This window comes from Erythranthe guttata, chromosome 10 (assembly GCF_056151865.1).
Source record: "Erythranthe guttata isolate IM_541 chromosome 10, IM_541, whole genome shotgun sequence".
Taxonomy (NCBI): domain Eukaryota; kingdom Viridiplantae; phylum Streptophyta; class Magnoliopsida; order Lamiales; family Phrymaceae; genus Erythranthe; species Erythranthe guttata.
In genome coordinates, this window is record NC_142542.1 from 1,786,183 (window position 1) to 1,810,453 (window position 24,271).

A 24,271-nucleotide genomic window follows, 5' to 3' on the forward strand; every position below is an offset into this window, starting at 1 on the left:
GTTTGGAGAGGTCCCCTTTAGGTTGGAAGATAAGACACTGAGAACCAACAAAAAAACGCCATTGATATTTGATAGAAGCGTGGACTACTTGTCTACACTTTTACTCTCTCTTCCATTATTGCAACTCAAGTGCCACGTATATAATTCATTTTCACTATTAAAAAAATAAACAAAAAATACAAGTTTTCTTTTTTTTTTTAATAAATAATAGATATTTTGTGACAAAAAGAAAAAAAGGCCATAAAGTGAATAAATTAATTACAGTAATGTGGTCGAGTCTAACATACCCTCAAGAGGGTATGGCCGGCATCCGTATTTAGTCGAAGAAGACGAACTAATTGATCGGAAAAAAAAAATAAAAAACAAGAGAGAAAGATATAATTTGAAAAGGGAGTATATTATTGATGCTAAATTGTATCATAATAGGGTCTAATACATTTCATAATTTAGATTCTCTTTATTCGTCCGACTAAATTGATCGATCGCTCAATTACCGATCATAATTTACATGTTTTCCTAATTTATTTAGGTAGAATATCTTCGAATCTTCTTCTTCCAGTGACTGTCATTCAGCTCTCTACCTACCCACTCCATTTCTTGCATGTTCGGATGAGCCGACGAGCGAGCTACCCTCATATCCCAAGGGCATCGTTTTAGCGAGCTTGATATTTGATACTAACGTGTTTTCTTCGAGCGAGCTTTTTAAGAGGCCTTGTCTTTGCACACATTGGGTCGACCCAATAAATTTCTTTTGCCCATACATTTTGTTTTTATACTATTTAATAAACCCAGTATGGGGAGTTTGGCCTAATTTTGCGAAACTGACTCCATCAATCATTTTATGTACGAGTATTAATTATCACTCGAGCTCGTTGTACATGATTTATCCAGCTCGATTTACACTAATTCACCGAGTTCACATATACGACTGTAGATTTAATTTTTAAGAAATCAATTAGTTAATTAAAAGTTAATGAAAGATTAGTCAACACGTTAATATGACTTTCAAAATCCAATCAAAAAGTCTGAATGGTTCACCAACCAAAAACACCTTCTCTTATATTTATACAATATAATATAATATAATATAGATAACCTATCAAACACTTGTAAAATTAATTCCATATCTTATCATAATTGACAACCTTAATAACTGAAAATAATTATTAAGTTATTTATTAAACAAAATGTGTTTAAAAAAACTAATAAGTATTTGCAGGTAACATTAATTTTTTTTAATATTTAATAGTGTAAAAATATTTTGATATAAACTCAAAAAATAAAAATAAATGTAATTAGAAATAATTGGAACAAAAAATAGATATCATGTATATGGGATGGTACAATTTTATCTTTACAATAGCCACAGACATCATAGAATATCAATCTTTCTATCCAGCTCATGCCTTGCATTATCTTTTGTTTGTCTATACTTTTGTCTGAAATCTATATTCACGTTGACCTAACTATATATATTATAAATTAATGTTTTTTAATATAAATATACTATTTCATTATATTATGATTATCTTACTAAGATAAATAAAAATAAGAAATTGTTCAGCTTCAAATGCTATACGAAGTGTGAAACGAAGTTTCCTAGTTAATTAACAACTGCAGTTGACCATTACTAAACGCCACCAATTACCATAAAAAAAATAAAAAATTACGGCCATCATCCGAGGTAAATGTTAAATTACAAAAAAATCCCTAATGTTTGGGTAATTACAAATACTTCTATCAATTATGAATTTTTTTACACATTCATCCTTATAGTATCAATTTTAGTGGAATCTTCTAGATTATGTGGAATATTCTTCAGTTTATACGCGTTTTACTCCATTCGAGCTCCACATTTTGAAGCAAAATGATCAAATGATGTGTCTCTTAACTTGTAAATATCAGATTGTGTTGCATCAGAATCTGCATTTTTGCACCAAACAAATACAAACTAGAGAACATTCTATGGAATCCAGAAGATTATGTCGAATTCGACACCGCAAGGATGAATGTTACGAAGATTCATAGTTGAGGGGTGTAGTTGCTATAAAAAAACCCAACTTAACAAAGTCCAAATTGCATTTAGCCCACCATTATTCAGTGCAGGCTTAGCTTCAACCCCCCACCCACCCACCCAAATCCCTTGTCTATAAATTACAATCTTAATCCAATGTTTACATTTCTCCTTCTCTCTCTAAACAAACAAGAAAAAATTACGCGTTTTCCCCCTTTATTCATTATTGCTCATGCCTCACTACCTCTACACAGAATCCGTATACCCCCCACAAACAATGCAAAAATTCTATTGAGGTAGAAGCTGAGAGGCTTGTTTGGTAGTTGTTGGATTTAAAAAAAAAAAAAAAAAAGATTTGATCTTTTTTGTAGGGTTGAATTGAAAAGGCGTGCATAGATCTTGTTTGTTGTATAAGAAAAAAAAATGAAGATTGTGAAGTCTGTCAATTCATCTCAGTGCCCAGGTTTATGTGGATTTTTTATTGTGGAAGCTTATCCCAAAAGGTATTCTTCCAAGATCCCCTCTGATTTGGTACTTTTCCTGGGTTTAGGGTTCATAGATTGGTAAATATATATTTTTCTTGTTTTTTTTTTTTTAATTTTATAAATAATAAGAAGACGATACATATTTTGTGTTATCTTTCCTTTTTTATTTAGTAATTTTTGGAATTATGAATTTGATGGGCTTGATTCAATGTCTCCCACCTGTATTTGGAGGGTTCACGGAGATTCATGGGTTAGGGTTAGACATAGTCTTCATCTAGATTTCTCTTAATTTTTACTCTAGGGGTTAAGATCCTTTTTTCGATTTCGGTTTTCTCTTAATTGGGTAAGTTTAAAATGGATAGATTTACGGTTTTTTCGATTGAGGTGGGAGATTCTATCTGGGATTGACATATACACATACACACACACACACACAATGAAGGTGTTTACGAACATCGATTCTCCATCAAAATGGTAGTCGGTGTGAAAAGACCCGTACCGAAAGAAAATGCCCTCCGAAAAAGAGAGAATCTTTGAAATGGCCGATGCTCTGCTAACAACTTTCAAACTCGAGAACCACCACCCTTCAACCCTGCTATCCATGGACTCGAGCGCTACGTCAGCGCACGAAGAGTTAGACCTAGAAATGAACCGCCAGGTTGTTCTAACGCTCCCGCCCGATATCAACCTGCCCCTCTCGGCCGAGCGGAGCCCACCTCCACAGCAGCCATGGAATTCCGACCACTGCGACATTCTTGATGTTGGACTAAGCACTCAGATTTACGAAACCGAGAGCTTTCTCACAGTGCCGAAAATCGGTAAAAAAATCGCAAAGAGAGTCGACAGCATATGGGGAGCTTGGTTCTTCTTCAGCTTCTACTTCAAACCGGTGCTCAACGAAAAATCGAAGGCGAAAATAACACGCGACGGAAATGGAGTATCCGGTTTCGATAAATCGGATCTCCAGCTGGACACTTTCATGGTGCAGCACGATATGGAGAATATGTACATGTGGGTTTTCAAGGAAAAACCCGAAAACGCCCTTGGGAAGATGCAGCTCAGGAGTTACATGAACGGGCATTCTCGTCAAGGCGAACGGCCTTTTCCGTTTAGTGTGGATAAAGGGTTTGTCCGTTCGCACAGGATGCAGAGGAAACATTACAGGGGGCTGTCCAATCCTCAGTGTGTTCACGGCGTCGAAGTCGTCTTTTCACCCAGTCTATTAGGGCTCGATGAAGACGATCGAAAGAGATGGATGGAGTTAACTGGTAGAGAACTCAACTTCACTATTCCCCAAGAAGCTAGTGATTTTGGCTCGTGGAGGAATTTGCCCAACACTGAATTCGAACTCGAGAGGCCACCGCCCCCATTGAAGCCTACTACTACTACTACTAATAGTAATAATAGTAATAATATTAATAATAGTAATAATCACTCGAAGAAGTTGCTGAATGGATCAGTGCTCAACTTGTCGACAGCTCACCACACAAATGGAGATGCTGCTGCTCATGCAATAATAGATCTTTCACCAATTACCAACAACAAAAGAAAGAAGGATTTCTTCATACAGGGCAATGGCGACGATTGTTATATTGAAGTTCAAGAAAACGGGCCCCAGTGGCTAAACGGGTTTAGCGGAGTAATGAACAATATTTACGGACCCGTTACAGCTGCGAAAACGATCTATGAAGATGAAGAAGGGTATCTAATCGTAATGAGTTTGCCATTTGTGGATCTTCAACGGGTGAAGGTTTCTTGGAGAAACACACTCACGCATGGGATAATCAAAGTGTCTTGTTTGAGTACTTCCCGAACCCCGTTTATCAAGAGGCACAACCGGACTTTCAAGCTGACGGATCCAAATACAGAGCATTGCCCGCCCGGAGAATTTGTTAGGGAGATACCACTTTCGACCCGTATTCCGGAAGATGCCAATATTGAAGCGTATTATGACGGGCAGGGTACAGTGCTGGAGATTTTGGTCCCAAAATTACGGGAGGGTCCGGAAGAACACGAGGTTCGTGTTTGTCTTCGTCCACATCATGGGGCTAATGATCTTATGTTGACCTAAAAAGAAATCAAGAAAATGGGATGCTACTACTTAGGTCAGATGAAGAGTGGCTATTACTGTGTTGTTGTTGTTGTTTTTTTTAGTGCCTTTTTATCGGTTGATTGTGGCATTGAAGTTGTATCGGAATTATTGGGAGATTGGCTTCCTTTTTTGTTTTATGATTTCCTATCATATATTATTTATTTCGTCTTCCGTTGCATTTGCTTATATATTATAGGCTTAGTCTCTCTATTTTACAGCCATAATTCTGCAGTTTGTGCAACCGAGTTTATAGAACAAAATTCAAATGTATCTTGATAATTTCTTTATTTTACATGAAGGCTGCAATTTTTAAGTTTTGTTTTGTAATTAATTTCAAAGTTGACCCGTTATGTTGTTGTTGACTATATTATACTGGTATTGGAAACGCAACTAGTGCAGTGGGTGTGACATCTCAATTATTCGATGAATCTGGAAAATAATAGATAATAATTATAATAATAAGATGAATCGGAGGGTTGATATAAGTTATAAATGATATGGGATAGTACGTATTTGTAGAGGAGCCATTATTTAATGCCACCATTTATATATTTGTGTGATTGTGGTTTGGTGGGTGGGGTGGGATCCATTTATTGAAAATAATTAGAATTAGAGTCAATGTTCATGTTCATGTACCACTCTCCTAAATTATTCAAGTTAGTTGGAGTCACTGTGACAAGATGCGTTACAAGTGCATTATTTGATTAAATCAATGAATAAATAAAGTATATATGATTTGTTTATTAAATCAATCAAATAATAAGTATATGGATTTTGATTAGATTGATGCATTGAGATTTTCATTGCTTTACTTTTGATGGGGAAGGCGGTCAAAGTTGGTATGCTTCGTGCAAATTGATTTATAATCAAACGGTGGGGAAAGGCGGAAAAGGGAATAAAGATATTCATCTGTATGTAGTCAACAGAATCCAGATAATCAAGATTTCACAACCAAGGATAAAATGCAGAAATATACAACCAAGGAAATAGCTGCCAAAAAATTCCATAGAAATAAGAAACTGAGTTCTAAGGCAATCATAATATGATCTTGAGTAAAAGTAACACTAAGATACTAGCCAAAATCACACTTCAAAAATTGAATTCAGTCTTTAACATAAAAATAAAATAAAAACGAAAAACATTATGGATAATAACTCCGACCAACAATTTAGTCGACCTCCTCAATCTTGGGGCCAGCGCCTCCACTGCCGCTAGGAGGAGCACCGACATCATCATCCATAGGCGCTTCACCACCAGCATACATCTTAGCAATAATAGGGTTGCAAATACCCTCAAGCTCCTTCATCTTGTCATCAAACTCGTCTGCCTCAGCCAACTGGTTCCCGTCGAGCCACTGAATGGCCTCCTCAATAGCCTCCTCAATCTTCTTCCTGTCATCACCATTCAGCTTCGAAGCAATCTTTTCATCCTTGACAGTGTTCCTCATGTTGTAGGCGTAGTTCTCAAGAGCATTCTTCGACTCAACCTTCTTCTTGTGCTCTTCGTCTTCTGATTTGTACTTCTCCGCCTCTTGGACCATCTTTTCAATTTCGTCCTTCGAAAGTCTGCCCTTGTCGTTGGTGATGGTAATCTTGTTCTTCTGTCCAGTTGTTTTATCCTCGGCAGAGACATTGAGAATACCGTTTGCGTCAATATCGAAACAAACCGTAATTTGAGGGACTCCTCTCGGTGCAGGTGGGATTCCGGAAAGTTCGAACTTTCCAAGTAAGTTGTTGTCCCTTGTTCTAGTTCTCTCTCCTTCGTAAACCTGAATCAAAACACCGGGCTGGTTGTCCGAATAAGTTGAAAAGACCTGTTCTTTCTTGGTGGGAATTGTTGTATTTCTCTGAATCAACACTGTCATCACACCGCCAGCTGTCTCCAAACCGAGCGAAAGAGGAGTCACATCGAGAAGTAGCAGATCTTGCACCTTCTCATTACCCTCACCGCTCAAAATAGCAGCTTGCACGGCGGCACCGTACGCAACAGCCTCGTCGGGGTTAATACTCTTGCAAAGCTCCTTTCCGTTGAAGAAGTCTTGTAGTAATTGTTGCACCTTCGGAATCCTAGTGGACCCACCGACAAGGACAACATCGTGCACGGTACTTTTATCCATCTTCGCATCCCTCAAACACTTCTCAACCGGCTCCATGCACTTTCTGAACAAATCCATATTCAGCTCCTCAAATCTGGCACGAGTAATGGTTGAGTAAAAGTCAATACCCTCATATAGAGAGTCAATCTCAATTGTTGTTTGGGCGGTGGAAGATAAAGTCCTTTTCGCCCTCTCGCACGAAGTTCTCAATCTCCTCAACGCTCTCGGGTTTCCACTAATGTCCTTCTTGTTCTTCCTCTTGAACTCTTGCACAAAATGGTTGACCATTCTGTTGTCAAAGTCCTCACCTCCGAGATGGGTGTCACCAGCTGTCGCCTTGACCTCGAATATACCCTCCTCAATTGTCAGTAAAGAAACATCAAACGTACCACCTCCAAGATCGAAAATCAACACATTCTTTTCGCCGACACTTGTGGCCTTTTTGTCGAGACCGTAAGCAATGGCTGCTGCCGTTGGCTCGTTGATTATACGCATCACATTGAGACCCGCAATTACACCTGCGTCCTTTGTGGCTTGGCGTTGGGAGTCGTTGAAGTATGCTGGTACAGTTACGACAGCATTCTTCACAGTTGAACCGAGGAAGGCTTCGGCAATTTCCCTCATTTTAATCAAGACCATTGAAGAGATTTCTTCAGCAGCAAATTGCTTGTCTTCGCCCTTGTAATTAACAACAATGAGGGGCTTGTCACCAGGTCCGGGAATTAGCTTGAATGGCCATAGCTTAATATCGCTTTGAACTGAGGCATCGTTGAATCTCCTTCCAATCAACCTCTTTGCATCTATAGGAAAATAGAATATTAAAACAAAATCATCAGTACTATTGCAATAAAATACAATATACAGAGCAAAATAACATTTAAAGGGAACAGAAAACACCACTTATATACAGTTAACATTCAATCAAGCATCATAAACTGCATCAACGTTCTAATTTGATTATCGGACAATCATAATTGAATATCAACATAAGAGTAAATGCACAGTTCAACAAGTAAAAGGCAAGACAAATATGGTAATTTAGATTCAGATAAGAACAGTCAATCAACTGTATTAGAAAATTTTCGTACAAATTCCATGGAACTTTGCGTCTACCGCATACAATCGAAAATCACCACTCTGTAAAGAATCAACACAACTAGTCACGTGACCTAATTAGTATTGCTGTGTAGATATGAAAACTATACATCTAAAAAACACACAACGCAGTTGCATGCTGTTGGCACAAAGATACATAGTAAAATCCTAATGAAAATACATACAATATATAAACAGATCTATCAATATACATGATAGATTATCAAAGCAACATTCAAACATGACAGCTAATCAGTAAGAGCGCAGATCTTACCGAAAACAGTGTTGACAGGATTCATGGCGACCTGGTTCTTCGCAGCGTCTCCGATAAGCCTCTCGCTGTCGGTGAAACCGACGTACGACGGCGTCGTTCTGTTTCCCTGGTCATTGGCGATGATTTCTACACGGTCGTGTTGCCAAACGCCGACGCATGAATACGTTGTTCCGAGATCAATTCCTATAGCCGGTCCTTCTCCCTTCCCTGACATTGTTCGTCAAATTTGGAGAGAGAGAGAGAGAGAGAGCGAATTGAAGAAGTGTTAGGGTTTCGGAAAACTGAAAGGAGTGAGAAAGGTGGGGTTTAGAGTGTTTATAAGAGAGATGGTTCTTAGGCTTTTGTGTGTTTTCGAATAAACCCTAATAGTGCGGCAACCGTCGGATTGGATGCGGAAAAGTATTCGACGGTCGTGGTATAATTCTAGCCGACCAGGGTCTTTCTTTGTTTTTCCTTTTATTGATTTTTTAAATTTAAATTAAATAAATAATTATATAAATAAGAAGCAATTAAATTTAAATAAACATTAATGATTTAATTATTTTCGGAAGAAGAAAACAAAATACACGAGAATTTTGTTGGTACTTACTGCATTGCTCTCCATTAGCTTCCGATCCTCATTGTTAACGATCGAACAATTCTCTCGCCCCCAAATTTCTACTGAAACTCGCCGATCAGTTGGTAGTGGTGAGCACACTTTAAACAATGGCGGATACCGGATGCAATAACGGTACAGGAAACGACGTCGTCCAGCTCGAGGCTATGCGGAAAGACAGCTTCTCGTGGCATCCTTGCAAGGTCTCTCTCTGGTCAGTTCCTTTTTCCTCTTATTGTACTGTAATTGTTTCTCACTCCTCTTTCTGAGTTTTTCGATTTTCACCTGCGGAAATGTTTTGCCCAATCTTTATTCGACCAATTATTTGTATAAATTCTACTGTTCTCGATCAATATTTGAGCTGAGTTTTGTATCTGGAAATCTAAAATGATCTAATGGATCGTTTTGATTAGTAGCTGTAATTTCATGCGGATTGTTTCCGATTGAATTACTGTCGATATTATTACGTAAATTGAAGTAAATATCTCAGTAACTGCATGATTGTCAGAGAAAATAGATGCATAAACAATTTACTCATGCTATGTATTTGTGCATGTTAATCTATGTATAAATTTGAGTGTCTCTCTCGGTTACTCTTTTTTCCCCGGTAATAACAATGTAGATTGTTCATGGGCATGTAGATTATTCAGCTCGATTGGAGTTTCATAATGCATTATCTCGTTTGAGCTTTCCATGGTAGCTTAATATTTGTCTCAGTGCCCTAATTGTTTTTGCTAGTGTATCAGCCATACTTTTCGGCTCAGACCGAGAGTTGTACTTGACGACATTTTATTAGATCTGACTGGATTTCCTGTGGATGTAGCTCCAGAGGTTTAGGTCTTATTCTGCAATTCGGAGACAACTATATGGAAGAAATAATCACTGATCAACAGGAAGTAATGGCACGGATTCGTGTGCGTTCTACTCCATTACAAGGCGACGATTGCTCTTCTCTCCGACAAGGCGATCGTGTGCTTGCCACCAGAAGTTCGCATGCTAAGAGTGTGTTCTGTGATGCTCTGGTGGAAGAGGTATACACACTTTGTGCTCTGTTTGATTTGCGGATTCTGCAAGACAAAGTAGTAGCTGGAAAGTACAGAATTGTTATTTAAATGCAGTTATATTCTAATGTCACATATTTGAGGGGAACTGTGTGCGGGTGTGTGAATGATAATGATGGTTTCTGTGAAATAAACTTGCTGTAAAAATGTTCGTCTTCTTCAATAAATGACTATTTGTGGTGATTGGTGTTCACTGACTGTATTTAACTAGTTTGGTTTTGCTTCCAAAGAATACATAGACACTGGATTGTAAATTGTATTATCATATTGAAACCTGAAGTCATTGATGTTTGTTGTATATGCATATATGTTCATCATAGTGGAAAACTGATCCTTCATTAATGTTATAATAAACATGATCTACAAAAGTTACTTTTATTGCTATTCGATTGACCTTGAGGAAGCAAAATGAACAGGCAATGCGTGTGAGGCATTCAAAGAGGATCCACTGCAGATGCACTTTCAAAATCAAGTGGCTTCATCAAGAAGAAACGCTGACTGTCCCAGCCGGTGCAATCATGAAACTATCTACTGAAAGCATCAATCTCCATCCAACTATTTCTACCTACTTCAGCATGCTGGAATCCTCTAATGATTTAGACAAGTCGCCATATTCAATCGCTGCTGATATTACGAACTTGGAAATGGATATCAATGTTCTGCTTGAAAAACAAATAGAGGAGATACGTAACTCAACGAATGTGTCTCAGAAGATCTCCAAGGACTTTGTTTTAGGACTCGAAGGTGATAATAATCTTAGTCTATTTTTCTCAATCAATTATGTGTACTACACATCTCAAGAAACAAAACAGTGATTTGCTTTTGGGATGACCTCATTTCAATTGGAGGTAGCCATTGATGAAAAAGCGAAATCAGAACTTTTAGTCTTCGTTCGAAACGAATAACCAAGTTGGTGAAAGTGAAATTATCATGCTTCCCTATCAATTTGGTATTAGGAAGTTGCGGTACTGTCACTCACCACTGAAGGTGGTAGAGGTTCATCAATATATTTCATGCAATGATGAATGAAAATTGAAAACATTGCAGTATGTACTGATGATTCCACTTTGTGGAGTTTTTTTAGTTTCAATATAACTGTATGATTAGTTAACTGCCTTCAGACATATGAGATTGCATCCTAGTACATTGTTTTACAGTTTTGGATGCAAGCTTCTTTCGAGAGTTTCACATTGTTTTCACTTTTCAGAGTTCACATTGTTTTATGACGACGGGTTCTCTTTGTAGTTCATATTCCATTTTTAAGATAATTTATGTTGACGGTTTCTCTATGCAGTTGACCTTGGAGGACAAAGCCATGGCTGGGAAATTGACGCATCCTTGAAAGAACCATGTGTCACAATCCCTTTCCCTAATAATATAAAGGCTTATACTGGGAGTGGGACTGAACATACTGCCAAGACAACAACCGAAATTCCACAAGAGGAGTTCAATGGAAGCAGATCGCTTCTCAGCCCTCTTGCTGCTCGTGCAGCTCTTGCTTCACTAAGATCAAATTTTCCACAAAGTGTAGAGCTTTCACTCCAGAGCAATGTGGAGAAAGCAGATGATTTTTCATTAGAAATATCAGCTGCATTAGGAGGCAAAAGTCCAAATTTTAAGGATATTGCGAAGACACTCTTCCCAACATCAACTACTCCACCAGAACCTCAATTTCCTAAAGTTTCTTCCTTAGAAAAGAAAAGCAAGATTTCAGAAAAGAAGATAATCCAGCCTTCACAAACAAGGTTTACTCGTTCACAAATTCAGAGAAGTAATGAAATGTGTGAATCTACTCGGAAAAGGACCTTTGCTGAAGATGCAGAAAAACACAATCCCTCAAAAAGGCTAACACGTTCAGCTTCAGTGTCCCGAGAAGAGACTGAGAAGAATAACATGCAACCCAAACAAAAGATTAGCAAAACCAAATTCTCGGAATCAAAAGAATTGGATTTGTTGAAGGGCGATGTTTCCGGTGAGAGCAACAGAGTCAAGACCACCCCGAACACTGCCGGTACCTCAACTCAATATTTGATTTCTGCATGAAGCAGAGGTTATATGTGCAAACTGTATAATAGTATTGTGCCGTCATAAAGCTGGTTGAAGAAATCCGCAGGCAGCAATACAGTGCTCCGTGCTGCTATCTTATATTATGTTGTTCTCATGATAAATCTACAAAAAAAATTGAATTATTTTCTTTAGTTCAATTCCGTTCCTGAAAAGTATTTTCATATTGCAGAAAGTGTTGCTGGCATAAGCAGGAAGTCTGCTACTTCAAAAAAGCAAGAGACGCGTTTTTCTCCCCGACTCAGATTTCTTCCTCGGACTCGCTCCCAGACCAAAGCTTAATTTGGAGACACAAATTCCTACATTAATTTCCCCTCTTAATTTGACCATCTGATGTGGGAAATTATTTTGATATGTAACTACAGCACTAATATATATGTTATCTTCTTTCAGTACATGTAATTAGTATATGACTGTCTCAGTACCATGTGTCTTGTGGACATGGTTTATAAGACAACACCAAAACCGGCTTATTGTCTTCAGCAGAACAAAAAGTTTATATCATCATATTTTGTGCAGTAGCTTACTAGCTCGAAGAATGAATTAGCATCACATTGTTTGTACTTTTTTTTGGTGCTGCAGAATTTCTTTCTCGGACTTGTTCACAAAAGAAAAGCTGATTTCATGAGATGCCGTCTGCCTAAACAATCCCGACTTTCAGGTTAGTTATCTGAAGTAAAGATTCTTCGTTATATAAATGATATTAGATTATATTCATACGTCGTGATAGTCAATATAATCAGGTGTTATAAGTATATAGATAAAATCATGTACGAAAACAAATTGATAGAAATTCCATTAATATCCCGACTTAGTAAGACTTGAACTTGAACTTAGAAGAAACTGAACTAGAGTTCTCTAGAAACTGAAGGGGTCAGTATCATAAAATTAAATGCTGCTATTGAAGTTGTTGCAAGGTGGCTTAATTAATTTAATTGCTTTAGTGGCAGTATCTTTAGTTATCCTTTTTTCTCGTAAAATAATATTGTCGCAGGCTCCGATGTAGTAGAGGAGTAGTTGTAAGTTGTCCGATGACAGAATTCATTTATCTGTCATTCTCAATTAGAATTCCTTAGAATCTAATTTAACAATATTACCATTATATTTTGTCCTACGTGTGTGTCATTCATACATATGCATATCCATCTGAAATTTCGTACTGATATCATATATCAAAATATATATGTGTGCGAGAAAACGTGCTGGTGCGGGTTGGAATAAGAACCACAAAATATGTTTGCATGAAATAGGGATTTTACTTGTCAATTGCCATTGAACTATTTGGTGTAGGGTTGATAATTGGTGTGGCGATTGCGATTCCGAATTAGATAGATATCGACATAAATACACGAAGAATAAATAAATAATTTAAATAATCCATGTAACAATAGTTATAAAATTACATAAATGCCATCGTCAAGTAATACTGTGCACTTGGCATAATTTTGGGAATAATGGTTACCTTGTCAAGGAGGCAAACTGGGATCACCTCATGTTTTTCAGCTAATAAATGCCTTTAATTTCTAGAGAGCTCCGTTTTTTTTTCATTTTTTTCGTTTTTTTGGTGGGGTTGGGGGGTGTTTGGCAGAATTACTGTATTTTCTTTTTTTCCCGTAAGAATCATACAAACATACAGATTGATTGCACGAGTTTGACACTTCTATATGCAAACTCGGATAACCTCATGTTTTCCAACTGATAAATGCCTTTCATTTCTAGAGAGAGCTCCATTTTTATTTTCTTTTTTCCTTTTTTGGTGGGGTTGGGGGTTGTTTGGCGGAATTTCTGTATTTTCCTTTTCCCCGTTAGAAACGAACGAACATGCAGATTGATTCACAAGTTTGCCACCTCTATATACAAACTACGTTGTCTATCTCAGTCCTCAGATAGTGAGATACTTTGTTATTCATATAATCTTAAAGTATGATTTCAATAGATGATTCAAAATAATTGGTCTAGCATAGTTGATTCTATATGTATTCAATTTTTTTATATTTTTTTTATATTTAATACGTGTTTATGAAACATGAACAATATATACCGAAACTAGAATTAGGTGTGTAAATACCAATTAGTGAAGTTAAAATACTAGGACGATGACGATTGATACCGGACAAGGGTGATAACCTTAGCATGAGGGCAAAGGTGTCAATTGACGAGGACGATGTGTCCCATTCCCCTTCATTATTCGTTAATAATCTTCTTAATACCGGACTTAATTCTTTCCACATCAACTACGATTATCTAGCTTGCAACATTAGATTCTAGTACTTATTCAAAAAAAAAAAATTCGTTACTTGGATCAAATAAAAACCGTTTTTTTTCTCCCAATATATATATTAGTTACCCTTTAGTTTTTTTTTTTTGGTAAATTTCACTTTACCCCTTCTACTTTGGCTCAATATCACTTTATCCCCTTCCACTCTCGATTACATCGATTTGCCCCTTTTACTTGAAAAATTGTCTCAATATTGCCCTTGTCGTTAGTTTTCAGACTTTTGACCTTAATACCGTTTGATTTAAGTCTGAAAATTGCAAAAAAACCACCCCTCCGGTTTAAGTAATTATTAAAAAAATGGAAAATAGGGTATCACTAATTTCCCCATATAAATATACCCCTTGAGCTCTCTCAAACCAAGCCTGCAGTTTTTAGTGGACTACTCCAAATATGTTCTACTAAATTGTGTATACACATATATGAATATATGATACATACATCAAAACCTATCAATTTTCCTTCATTCTCATCACTACATTTTCTCTTCCATATCTCCACTACACGAAATGAGAAGCCCGGCCAGGATCATGTGGGCCGCGCGGCTGCACTCCGCCGTAAGAGCCGCCTTAGCATGCGCCGTAGTAGGCGGCGCCACCCTCTATGGGCCCACATTCATCACAGACCAAATCAAATTCCCCGCCTTCTCATACGTAACAGTTATTCTCATAACATTCGACGCCGCCACCGTACTCGGCGGCTCACTCCGCGGCTGCTGGCACGCATTCTGTGCCACAGCTCAGGTGGTCCCGCCAGCCATGGCCGGGCGGTGGCTCGCCGGAGATAAGGCTGGTCTGTCCATCTGGATGGCGGCTCTGGCGACGGCAGCAGCCTCCTTCGTGATCGTGTTGCCTGAGTCGACGCATCTGACGGCTAAGAGGATCGCTCTAGGGCAGCTTGTGTTGGCGTGCACGGAGGCTGTTATTACAAGTGATGAAAGCAGTAGTGGATTTATGCACCCTCTACATATTGCTGCAAGCACTGCCTTGGGCGCATTGGCTTCCGTATCCGCTTTGTTGCTTCCGTTTCCTCGGCTCGCCCATTACGAGGTACATTTTTTCACATTATACAACAGTTACGCCTCGTTTGGTATTTACGAAATTTTTTGCTCTTATCAGCACTTACTTTTGACTCATATATAATGGCAACCAAACAAGGCCTTAAACGTTTCAACTTTTCACAATTAATACGTAACAACAGGTAGAGAAACTACGCCGAGTATATGCTGAAAATGCTCGTGAGAGAATGAATCTATACTTACGCGCTTTTAAAGCCGACAACAATCGGACCAAAACAGAGCTCTTATTACAAGCCAAGCCCTTTGCCGAAACAGGAAACAAACTTCTACAGAATATCACAATCTTACAAGTAAGTCATTTCGATTACAAAATTAAACGCGTACATTTTTCATCGCAAACTGTTTCCATATTAACCAATCAAACTTCCCCTTTTTTTCAGGAAGTAGTATGGTGGGAAAGACCTTGGAGCCATTACGTTATACACGACTTAATTAGCATCGAAGACCGATTAAGAAGCACGGAACTGACAATGAGAGGAATAGAATATTCCCTCGTTTATTCTCAAACATGTACACCAGATAATCAAGAACAACTCTCCAGTGTATTAGATAGTATTTCGTGTCAGCTTCACCACGAAATCGAGCATGCTATACTTCAAACGGAAGCCGCAGCACATGAAAAAAGAAGAGGAAGCACATTCATCGAAAAAAACCTCTCGTCACAACTCGCGCCTATACAAAACAAGCATGAATGGCTATGTTTCTTCTTCTCATGCAAAGATATATTGCTCAACGATACCAACGAAAATCGTAAACCCCAAACTCAACCTCAAAAAACAGAGTTCACCATCACCGAAAAAATCAAGAATTGGATCTTCAAACTCACCAGGAGTGACAGACTCGAATCGGCATTAAAGTGCTCGATTTCTTTAGGTCTTGCAGTGGTCACCGGTTTGATGCTAGAGAGAGAAAACGGGTGCTGGGCGAGCCTCACGTTAGCCACCGGCTTCTCCATAGGGAAGCAGCCCTTCTTCACAACAGCAAACTCTAGAGCACAAGGGACAGCTGTCGGATCGGTGTACGGCGTAATATGCTGCTTTATATTCCGTTACTTAGAACTACGGCTCGTATCCCTTCTCCCATGGATAGTTTTCTCCGTCTTTATAAGGCACAGCCGAATGTACGGCCAAACGGGCGGAATCTCAGCAGCTATAGGGGCTTCACTAATACTCGGGAGAAAGAAGTACGGCGCCCCGACCGAATTTGCTATTGCCAGAATCACGGCAGTTTTTGTCGGACTGTTATGTTTGCTTCTCGTTGAGCTTCTTATGCAGCCAAACAGAGCAGCCACTCTAGCCAAGAGACAGCTGTATCTGACATTGGAAGCCCTAAAGAATTCCTTAAACGAAACGGGATCTCGCAGAGTTTCCAAATTTTTACAAGCGAGAGAGAAAAATCAAAGAAAACTCGAGACCCTTTTCCAAGAACTGAGGAAATCAGTTGCGGATGCTGACTCGGAGCCCGATTTTTGGTGCTTGCCTTTTCAGACAACCTGCTACAAAAAGGTGGTGGCATCTTTGTCCTGTATAGAGAATATGCTGTACTTTCTCGAGCTCAATTTAGATTTAGTGTCGGAAACTTTAAGGCACGAGTTGAACGAGCAGGTTAATAATGAACTCGAACTACTCCAAGAATCTGTAAATTCTTTGCTGAAATATTTAGACAATGCTTCTTCGATCAAATCGAGGGATATTGAGGCGGGAAAGTCGCGAAACTCGGAGAAAGTAAACGCTTTGGTCGTAGAATATGAAGACAAGGAAAACGAGAAACGACGACAGGGCGAATGGGTGGTTCGATGTATCGGTGCTATAGGGTTCTGCATCGGTTCTATAAGGAAAGAAATAGATAATGTAGAGATCTGTGTAAAGGAAATAGTGCAATGGGAGAATTTTTCGACCAAATAGAAACTTCAAATAACTCGTTTAAATAATCGCCTGTTATGTATTATCGTGTTCGACGGGTTTAAATGTCGGTGTTTTTACCTGTGCTGCATTGCACATATTCTATATATATACACACATGCATACATACGATTCAACGTTCGTAAACGATTTTCGTTAGTTCAAATCACTCCTGATATTCTATATATATACACACATACATGCTTGTTTAGATATCTAATTACTACATGACTAGTCTATTTACAAAAAAGCCACTTATTTTTAGAAATTATATCCAGCCCTCCCTGTTGGTTGTAACTTGTAAATTTCTTTCATTCACCCCTGGAAAAGGGTGTTAGGATAATAAATTTATGTCTTACGTGGATGAATGTAATTATGGAAACATGAGGGGGGCTATCGTAAATAAACTTTATATCAGGGTGATTGTAATTTATCCTAAAATTTAATGCTTTGTAAAAAATGTTGCAACTATCGAAATTGTTGGAAGGTGGTTTAAGGCTTCCCTGGGACATAATTGAGGACACTTTTGTAATTAATTCAATTGTTGTACTTGGTGGTGTCTTTGCCTTTACCAAAAAAATATTTGAAATTTTATTCTTAGTCCTCGTTTGATTGTCAAGCTAAAATTAGTTAAGATAAAATTAAATAATCTAATGACAATCCAATGATTTTATCGGATTTTGAGATGTTCAATAAAAAGACTCTCTAAAAAGCAAGATAGGATAAAATAAGCCATGTAGGATAATATTTGTTAGTCAACCAACAAGTTATCGAATACTAAATATCAAACAAAATCTATTTTTTTTTATTAATTATGGCTAATCTTTCTAACCAAATGAGACCTTATAAAATAATATTGAGGCGTGACATGTGTACTAGTCTATGCTGCACGGATACGAATACGGATATACGGACACTGCGATACACGGATACGGACACGTTGATACGACATTTCCAAAAAACTAGGATACGGACACATAGGGGATACGCGTAAATATAGAAAACATAGGGGTGTATTTATAAATTATAAAAATATATAGATACATTTATAAATTGTAAGAATATATTTGTAAGTCGTCAAATCGCATAAGAGAGACGCTCGTCCTTGCTGCTCGTGTTCTTGGTCGCCGTTGTCGCTAGAGTTTTGGACTTTTAGGTGGATTCTCAAAGAAGACAGAGGAAGTATTGTTACAAAGAAAAGAAAATGCATATTTTTTTATTAGGTCTTTCTCTTAAAACATAAGAGCCGTGTCTCAACTTTTTTAAAATTGCGGACACTGCCCGACACTTGTGTCCTAATTTTAGCGAAATTACGACACGGCCCAACACGGGTGTTCGAGAAGTGTCCGGGTGTGTCCGAGTGTCCAAGTGTCATATACGGAGACTCTTCACCTTCTAGAAGTATTCGTGCAGCATAGGTACTAGTTGCAAGTTGACAGATGATATAACTCATAAATCTGTTCTTTCCAAGCTATAATTCCTCGGATCTAAGTAAGAAATTACTACTATAGTCTATAATATTAATTGCTGGTCCATCTGAAATGTGTTAAATGATTTAAATTAAATATTGATGCCAAACATACATGAATGCCAGACTCCGTGCTGCTGCGGGTATGGTTAAGAACCACCAAATTTGTTTGTGCGAAATATGTATTTTATGGAAAATTAGATATTATGCCGGGTTATGTATATCGGGTGATTGTTAACCGTAAGTTTATACATAATTACACACATCTCCACGTGTTATGTGTGTTTAGTGAATGTTTATCGAACCTTATCTATAGTTGACAAGTATATGATATAAATAATCTGGATGTAACATCCCCATGTGTATGTGTGCTTAGTGAATGTTTTGAGAATTTCACCATGCAATAATTAGTATTGATTCACAAGTTTGACACGTCATACTCTAAATTTAGTTGCTTAAAGGGAGCACGATTTCAACACCACTTAGCATTGTTATCAAAATCGTACGATTCGATTCGATTTGAATTATTTTCGATTCAAATCGTTGAATAAATCGAAAATCTTAAAAAAAATCGTACAGTTTATAAATTCGATTTGTACGATTTACGATTCGATTTACGATTTGTACGATTTTCTGAAAATATATATATTTTCAGAATAAAATTAAAATTTGTTGTAAAATATTAAATTTTAAGTACAAATACAATAATATATGATAATTCCCCGTAATACCAACACTTTTACCTCTTATAATGACTATTTTTTCTTCTTTTAATATTGTTCATATCCAATTGTATTTTTTTTAAATTGATGATATTTTTATTGTACTTTACAAATCTAATAATATTTTAAAGTAGGAGATATATTCAAAAGAGTTTTATTCTTATTTTTTTTTCAATGTAATATTTAATTTATGATTGCCATCAACTAACTGTTTGCGTGAGATCTTGAATATATATTAGTTGAACCTAATAACAATAAAAATTTTGCATTGTCGAATACTACAAATTAAATGAAATTCTTTTAATATTAAACTTTTTATTTTTATTGTGTTAATTTTTTGTAAAATTCATTGACTATTAAATTTTAAATATTAGCATGTTAATCATATAATTTTGTAGTTTGGTTGTAGATTTCTATGCAAATATATATATATATATATATATATATATATATTTGGTTGCTAATATTACATCATTTAATATATTAATATTTTAATAAAATTTAATAAATCTTACGATTTAACGATTCGCAATTTTGACAAAATGATTTTCGATTCGATTTACAATTTGATAACCATGCCTCTTAGATTGTTCAAAAGGATTAAATTCTCAACGGATTCCCTGGTTTACGGAGATAAGCGGATTCCATTCCGCCCATGACACGTGGAGGATTTAACTAATTGTAATAAACTAATAATAATATCTTATTTAATCATTAAATCTTGCTATAGTTATTATTAGCTCAGTGCTAATGATTTTCTTAACAAACTGACAATAGAGAACGTGTTTTTGCTTAACCTCAGGGCCTTACCGGTTACAGTAAAACTGCGATAAACGAAATATTTTTATTCGTTAATGCATTTAGCGAGGTCATTCAGTTATCCCATTTGCCCAAAGTCGGGACCGGAGAAAATTATTCATTTACCGAACATTTATTTATCGAGATTTTTCTTTTCGTAATATCTATATTCGATGCACCAAAACGTAGGATTAGGTGCGTAATTAATGATTAACAAAGTAAAATAATTATTCGGAGTGACAAAGGGTGAACGTGCCCTATTCCCATGCCATGCATTACTATTTACTAACACCGGACTTTTACTCCTTCTTCAACTATCTTACAATTAATTCTAGTTTTTAGTGTACTCCCCCAAAATATGCTTCAATAAATTGATTATATATATATATATATATATATACATACATGATACATACAACAGTAACCATCAATTTCCCTCATCTCCACTACACAAGATGAGAAGCACCGCCCGGGTTATGTGGGCCATGAGGCTTCACTCCGCCGTGAGAGCCGCCTTAGCCTGCGCCGTAGTAGGCGGCACCACCCTCTACGGGCCCACATTCATCACGAACCAAATCAAATTCCCCGCTTTCACATACGTAACTGCCATTCTTATAACATTCGACGCCACCGTACTCGGCGGCTCCCTCCGCGGCTGTTGGCACGCATTCTGCGCCACAGCTCAGGTGGTCCCGCCAGCCATGGCCGCGTGGTGGCTAGCCGGAGACGGGGATGGTCTGTCCGTCTGGATTGCGGCTCTGGCGGCGGCAGCCGCCTCCTTCGTGGTGGCGCTGCCCGAGTCGACGCATCTGATGGCAAAGAGAATCGCTCTAGGGCAGATTGTGCTGACCTGCACAGATGCTGTTATTACAAGTGATGAAAGCATTAGTGGATATATGCACCCTCTTCATGTTGCAGCAAGCACTGCCTTAGGCGCATCGGCTTCTGTTATCGCTTTGTTGCTTCCTTTTCCTCGGCTAGCCCATTTCGAGGTATTATTTTTCACGTTATACAAGACTTAGGCCTCGTTTGGTATTTTTGGTTAGTCCAATAACTTTGTGAGTCGGACCTCCAATATTGGCTCTTATCACCACTTACTTTGACTCCTATATATTGGCAACCAAACAAGGCCTTAAAAGCTTCCAATTGTTCTAAAGACAAGCTTATTCAATCTGAATGCATAAGTTTCTAATTATATCATTAAATTAATCCAAACCAGGTAGAGAAACTACGCCGAGTATATGCTAAAAATGCTCGTGAGAGGATGAATCTGTACTTACGAGCTTTTGACGCCAACGACAATCGGACGAAAACAGAGCTCCTCTTACAAGCCAAGCCCTTTGCTCAAACAGGAAACAAGCTTCTACATAATATCACTATCTTATTAGTAAGTTACTGTATATTACAACTAATCAAATGTGAAAAAAAATTCATCACAAATTGTTTCGATATTAAGCAATCAAATTTGCTTTTCTTAAGGAAGTAATATGGTGGGAGAGACCTTGGAGCCATTACAGCAAACACGATTTAGTTAGCATCAAAGACCGATTAAGAATCACGGAACTCACAATGAGTGGAATGGAATATTCCCTGGTTTCTTCTCAAACACCAGATAATCAAGAACAATTCCCTAGTGTTTTTGATAGTCTTTCGAGCTATCTTCACCATAAAATCGATCAAGCTATACTTCCAATTGAAAAAGCACATGAAAAAAGAAAAGGAAGCACATTCATAGAAGAAAACCTCTCTTTACCACTTGTGCCTATACACAACAAGCATCAATGCCTCTGTTTTTTCTTCTCCTGCATAGATATGTTCATTAATAAAACCGCAGAAAATCATATTTCCCAAACTAAACCTCAAAAAACAGAGTTTCCCATCATCGAAAAAATCAAGAATTGGATCTTCAAACTCAGTAGGAGTGACAGACTCGAATCGGCATTAAAGTGCTCGCTTTCTCTAGGCCTAGCAGTGGTCTCCGGTTTGATGCTAGAGAAAGAAAACGGGTGCTGGGCGAGCCTCACAGTAGCCACCGGCTTCTCCATAGGGAAGCAGCCCTTCTTCACGGCAGCAAACTCTAGAGCACAAGGGACAGCTGTCGGATCGGTGTACGGTGTAATATGCTGCTTTCTATTCCATTACTTAGAATTAAGGCTCTTATCCCTTCTCCCGTGGATAGTTTTCTCAATCTTTATAAGGCACAGCCGAATGTACGGCCAAACAGGCGGAATGTCAGCAGCTGCAGGTGCGTCACTAATACTCGGGAGAAAGAAATACGGGCCTCCGAGCGAATTTGCTATTGCCAGAATTACATCAGTTTTTGTCGGGATGTTTTGTTTTCTTCTTGTGGAGCTTCTTATTCAGCCAAACAGAGCAGCCACTCTAGCCAAGAGACAGTTGTATCTGACATTAGGAGCCCTCGAGAATTCCTTAAACGGAACGGGATTTCGTGGAGTGCCCAAATTCCTACAAGCAAGAGAAAAAAATCAAAGAAAATTCGAGACTTGTGTCCAAGAACTGAGTATATCAGTGGCGGATGCTGACTCGGAGCCCGATTTTTGGTGCTTGCCTTTTCAGACATCCTGCTACAAGAAAGTGGTGGCATCTTTGTCCTGTGTAGTGAATATGTTGTACTTTCTCGAGTACAATTTAGAAATACTGTCGGAATATCACGAGCAGTTGGATAATGAATTGGAACTACTCACAGAATCTATAAAGTCTCTGCTGAAATATTTGAAGGTGTCTTTGGTCAAAACACCACCAGTGGACATAGAAGAGAAATCGAGGGAAATTGAGGCGGGGAAGTTGCGAAACTCGGAGAAAGTAAATGAATTGGTCATAGAATATGAAGAGAAGGAAAACGAGAGACGACACGGAGAAACGGTGGTTCGGTGTATGGGTGCTATAGAGTTTTGCATCAGTTCTATGAGGAAAGAAATAGATAATGTAGAAATCTATGTAAAAGAAATAGTACAATGGGAGAATTATTCGACCAAATAGAAATTTCAACGAACTCGTATTTCATTTTTATGTAACAGAGAACTTCTTATGTTCCCAGATTATTCATTATAGTTAAACAAAAACACTAATAAGTAATTGTCACGAAAAAATGAAGATCTATCTACATCCATCAAATGCATATCAATGTTTTAAGATTAGAAGAAAAAACTGACCTCCGTTCGAGTTGATGAAGAAGCCCAATACCTGATCCTCAATCATTTTCTGATATGGATATTAGCAATTTGCAGAAGCAGCAGAACTCAAGCAATTTATCTTATTTTGCAGATCCAAACCCTAATTCTGCAGAGATTCAAAGGTGAATCCTATTTTACGATATCAGCAATGAATCTTCAAATAATAATTATTCCAATTAACAAAATCGGCTAGAAAATTTGTTGCCAGTTACCAAATCACCAAGGAAAATTGAGTGCGTGTACGAAATTGAAATAATAGCAAACAGTGATTCAACAATTTCATTTCATTCAATTCAACAAAGAGAAATCCGATCCGAGAAAGATCAGAACAAACGACGATAACTACACTAAAATTAAATAACAAAAACTTCAACAATCGGAATTAAAAAGAACCTAATCCAACTACAGCGTGTATTTTACACCAAAACCCTAGAAAATCAACCGCCGAATCCGTAGAGAGTACGTCCCTGCCTCTTCAGCGCATAAACCACATCCATGGCGGTCACGGTTTTCCGGCGAGCGTGCTCGGTGTAGGTGACGGCGTCACGGATAACATTCTCCAAAAATATCTTGAGGACGCCACGTGTCTCCTCGTAGATAAGCCCGCTGATACGCTTGACTCCACCCCTACGAGCCAAACGACGGATGGCTGGCTTGGTGATTCCCTGGATATTATCCCTCAGGACCTTACGGTGTCGTTTTGCTCCGCCCTTTCCCAAACCCTTGCCTCCTTTGCCACGACCTGACATTTTCCGCTAACTGGAAATTGTATTCTAGAGAGAGAAACTATTTGAAGTTATTATTCAAGTAGTGGGTATGATGAGGTTGGGGGCGGGGTTTATATAGGAGACGTCGAGGGTGGAAAGTATATGTAGGCCGTTGGATTTAAGATGTGTGCAACGGTTCCAGATTAGGATCCGCGTGATGTTTGTTTGGTGGTTTTGAACCGTTGATAAGGAGTAGATCGACGGTGCCTAGTGTGTAGATTTTAAGATGGTGCGGATTGTGCTTTCTCACTGTGAGAAGGAAAGAGGGGGAAAATTTCATTCCAAAATTTCAA

At 38.0% G+C, this 24,271-nt stretch overlaps 6 protein-coding genes across 7 annotated transcripts; 4 read left to right on the forward strand and 2 right to left on the reverse strand.

Annotated features, from left to right (window-relative positions):
- Positions 1-2,084: 2,084 nt before the first annotated feature.
- LOC105952948 (uncharacterized) lies at positions 2,085-4,755 on the forward strand. Its single transcript, XM_012976548.2, has one exon. It carries the CDS (start codon positions 3,008-3,010, stop codon positions 4,568-4,570), a length of 1,563 nt encoding a protein of 520 aa, XP_012832002.1. The 5' UTR covers positions 2,085-3,007; the 3' UTR covers positions 4,571-4,755.
- An 823-nt stretch (positions 4,756-5,578) lies between these two features.
- LOC105952709 (heat shock cognate 70 kDa protein 2) lies at positions 5,579-8,513 on the reverse strand. Its single transcript, XM_088823790.1, has 2 exons — positions 8,056-8,513; positions 5,579-7,486 (listed from the first exon to the last, which is right to left on the reverse strand). The coding sequence occupies exons 1-2, from the start codon at positions 8,267-8,269 to the stop codon at positions 5,760-5,762; spliced, it is 1,941 nt and encodes a 646-aa protein (XP_088679916.1). The 5' UTR covers positions 8,270-8,513; the 3' UTR covers positions 5,579-5,759.
- A 63-nt stretch (positions 8,514-8,576) lies between these two features.
- LOC105952947 (uncharacterized) lies at positions 8,577-12,296 on the forward strand. Its single transcript, XM_012976546.2, has 5 exons — positions 8,577-8,864; positions 9,474-9,681; positions 10,128-10,455; positions 11,006-11,722; positions 11,948-12,296. Exons 1-5 carry the CDS (start codon positions 8,761-8,763, stop codon positions 12,055-12,057), a joined length of 1,467 nt encoding a protein of 488 aa, XP_012832000.2. The 5' UTR covers positions 8,577-8,760; the 3' UTR covers positions 12,058-12,296.
- Positions 11,948-17,176, forward strand: LOC105952946 (uncharacterized). 2 transcript variants are annotated; one of them, XM_012976545.2, is made up of 5 exons: positions 11,948-12,130; positions 12,358-12,436; positions 14,568-15,099; positions 15,251-15,418; positions 15,509-17,176. In XM_012976545.2, exons 3-5 carry the CDS (start codon positions 14,581-14,583, stop codon positions 17,030-17,032), a joined length of 2,211 nt encoding a protein of 736 aa, XP_012831999.2. In that variant the 5' UTR covers positions 11,948-12,130; positions 12,358-12,436; positions 14,568-14,580; the 3' UTR covers positions 17,033-17,176. The 2 variants fall into 2 exon arrangements, with proteins under 2 accessions (XP_012831999.2, XP_012831998.2); XM_012976544.2 differs by lacking the exons at positions 11,948-12,130; positions 12,358-12,436 and having other exon boundaries at positions 13,660-15,099.
- A 3,233-nt stretch (positions 17,177-20,409) lies between these two features.
- Positions 20,410-23,100, forward strand: LOC105952944 (uncharacterized). Its single transcript, XM_012976542.2, has 3 exons — positions 20,410-21,009; positions 21,237-21,404; positions 21,497-23,100. Exons 1-3 carry the CDS (start codon positions 20,473-20,475, stop codon positions 23,015-23,017), a joined length of 2,226 nt encoding a protein of 741 aa, XP_012831996.2. The 5' UTR covers positions 20,410-20,472; the 3' UTR covers positions 23,018-23,100.
- Positions 23,101-23,480: 380 nt separating this feature from the next.
- Positions 23,481-24,026, reverse strand: LOC105952945 (histone H4). Its single transcript, XM_012976543.2, has one exon. The coding sequence runs from the start codon at positions 23,958-23,960 to the stop codon at positions 23,649-23,651; it is 312 nt and encodes a 103-aa protein (XP_012831997.1). The 5' UTR covers positions 23,961-24,026; the 3' UTR covers positions 23,481-23,648.
- Between the last annotated feature and the right edge of the window lie 245 nt (positions 24,027-24,271).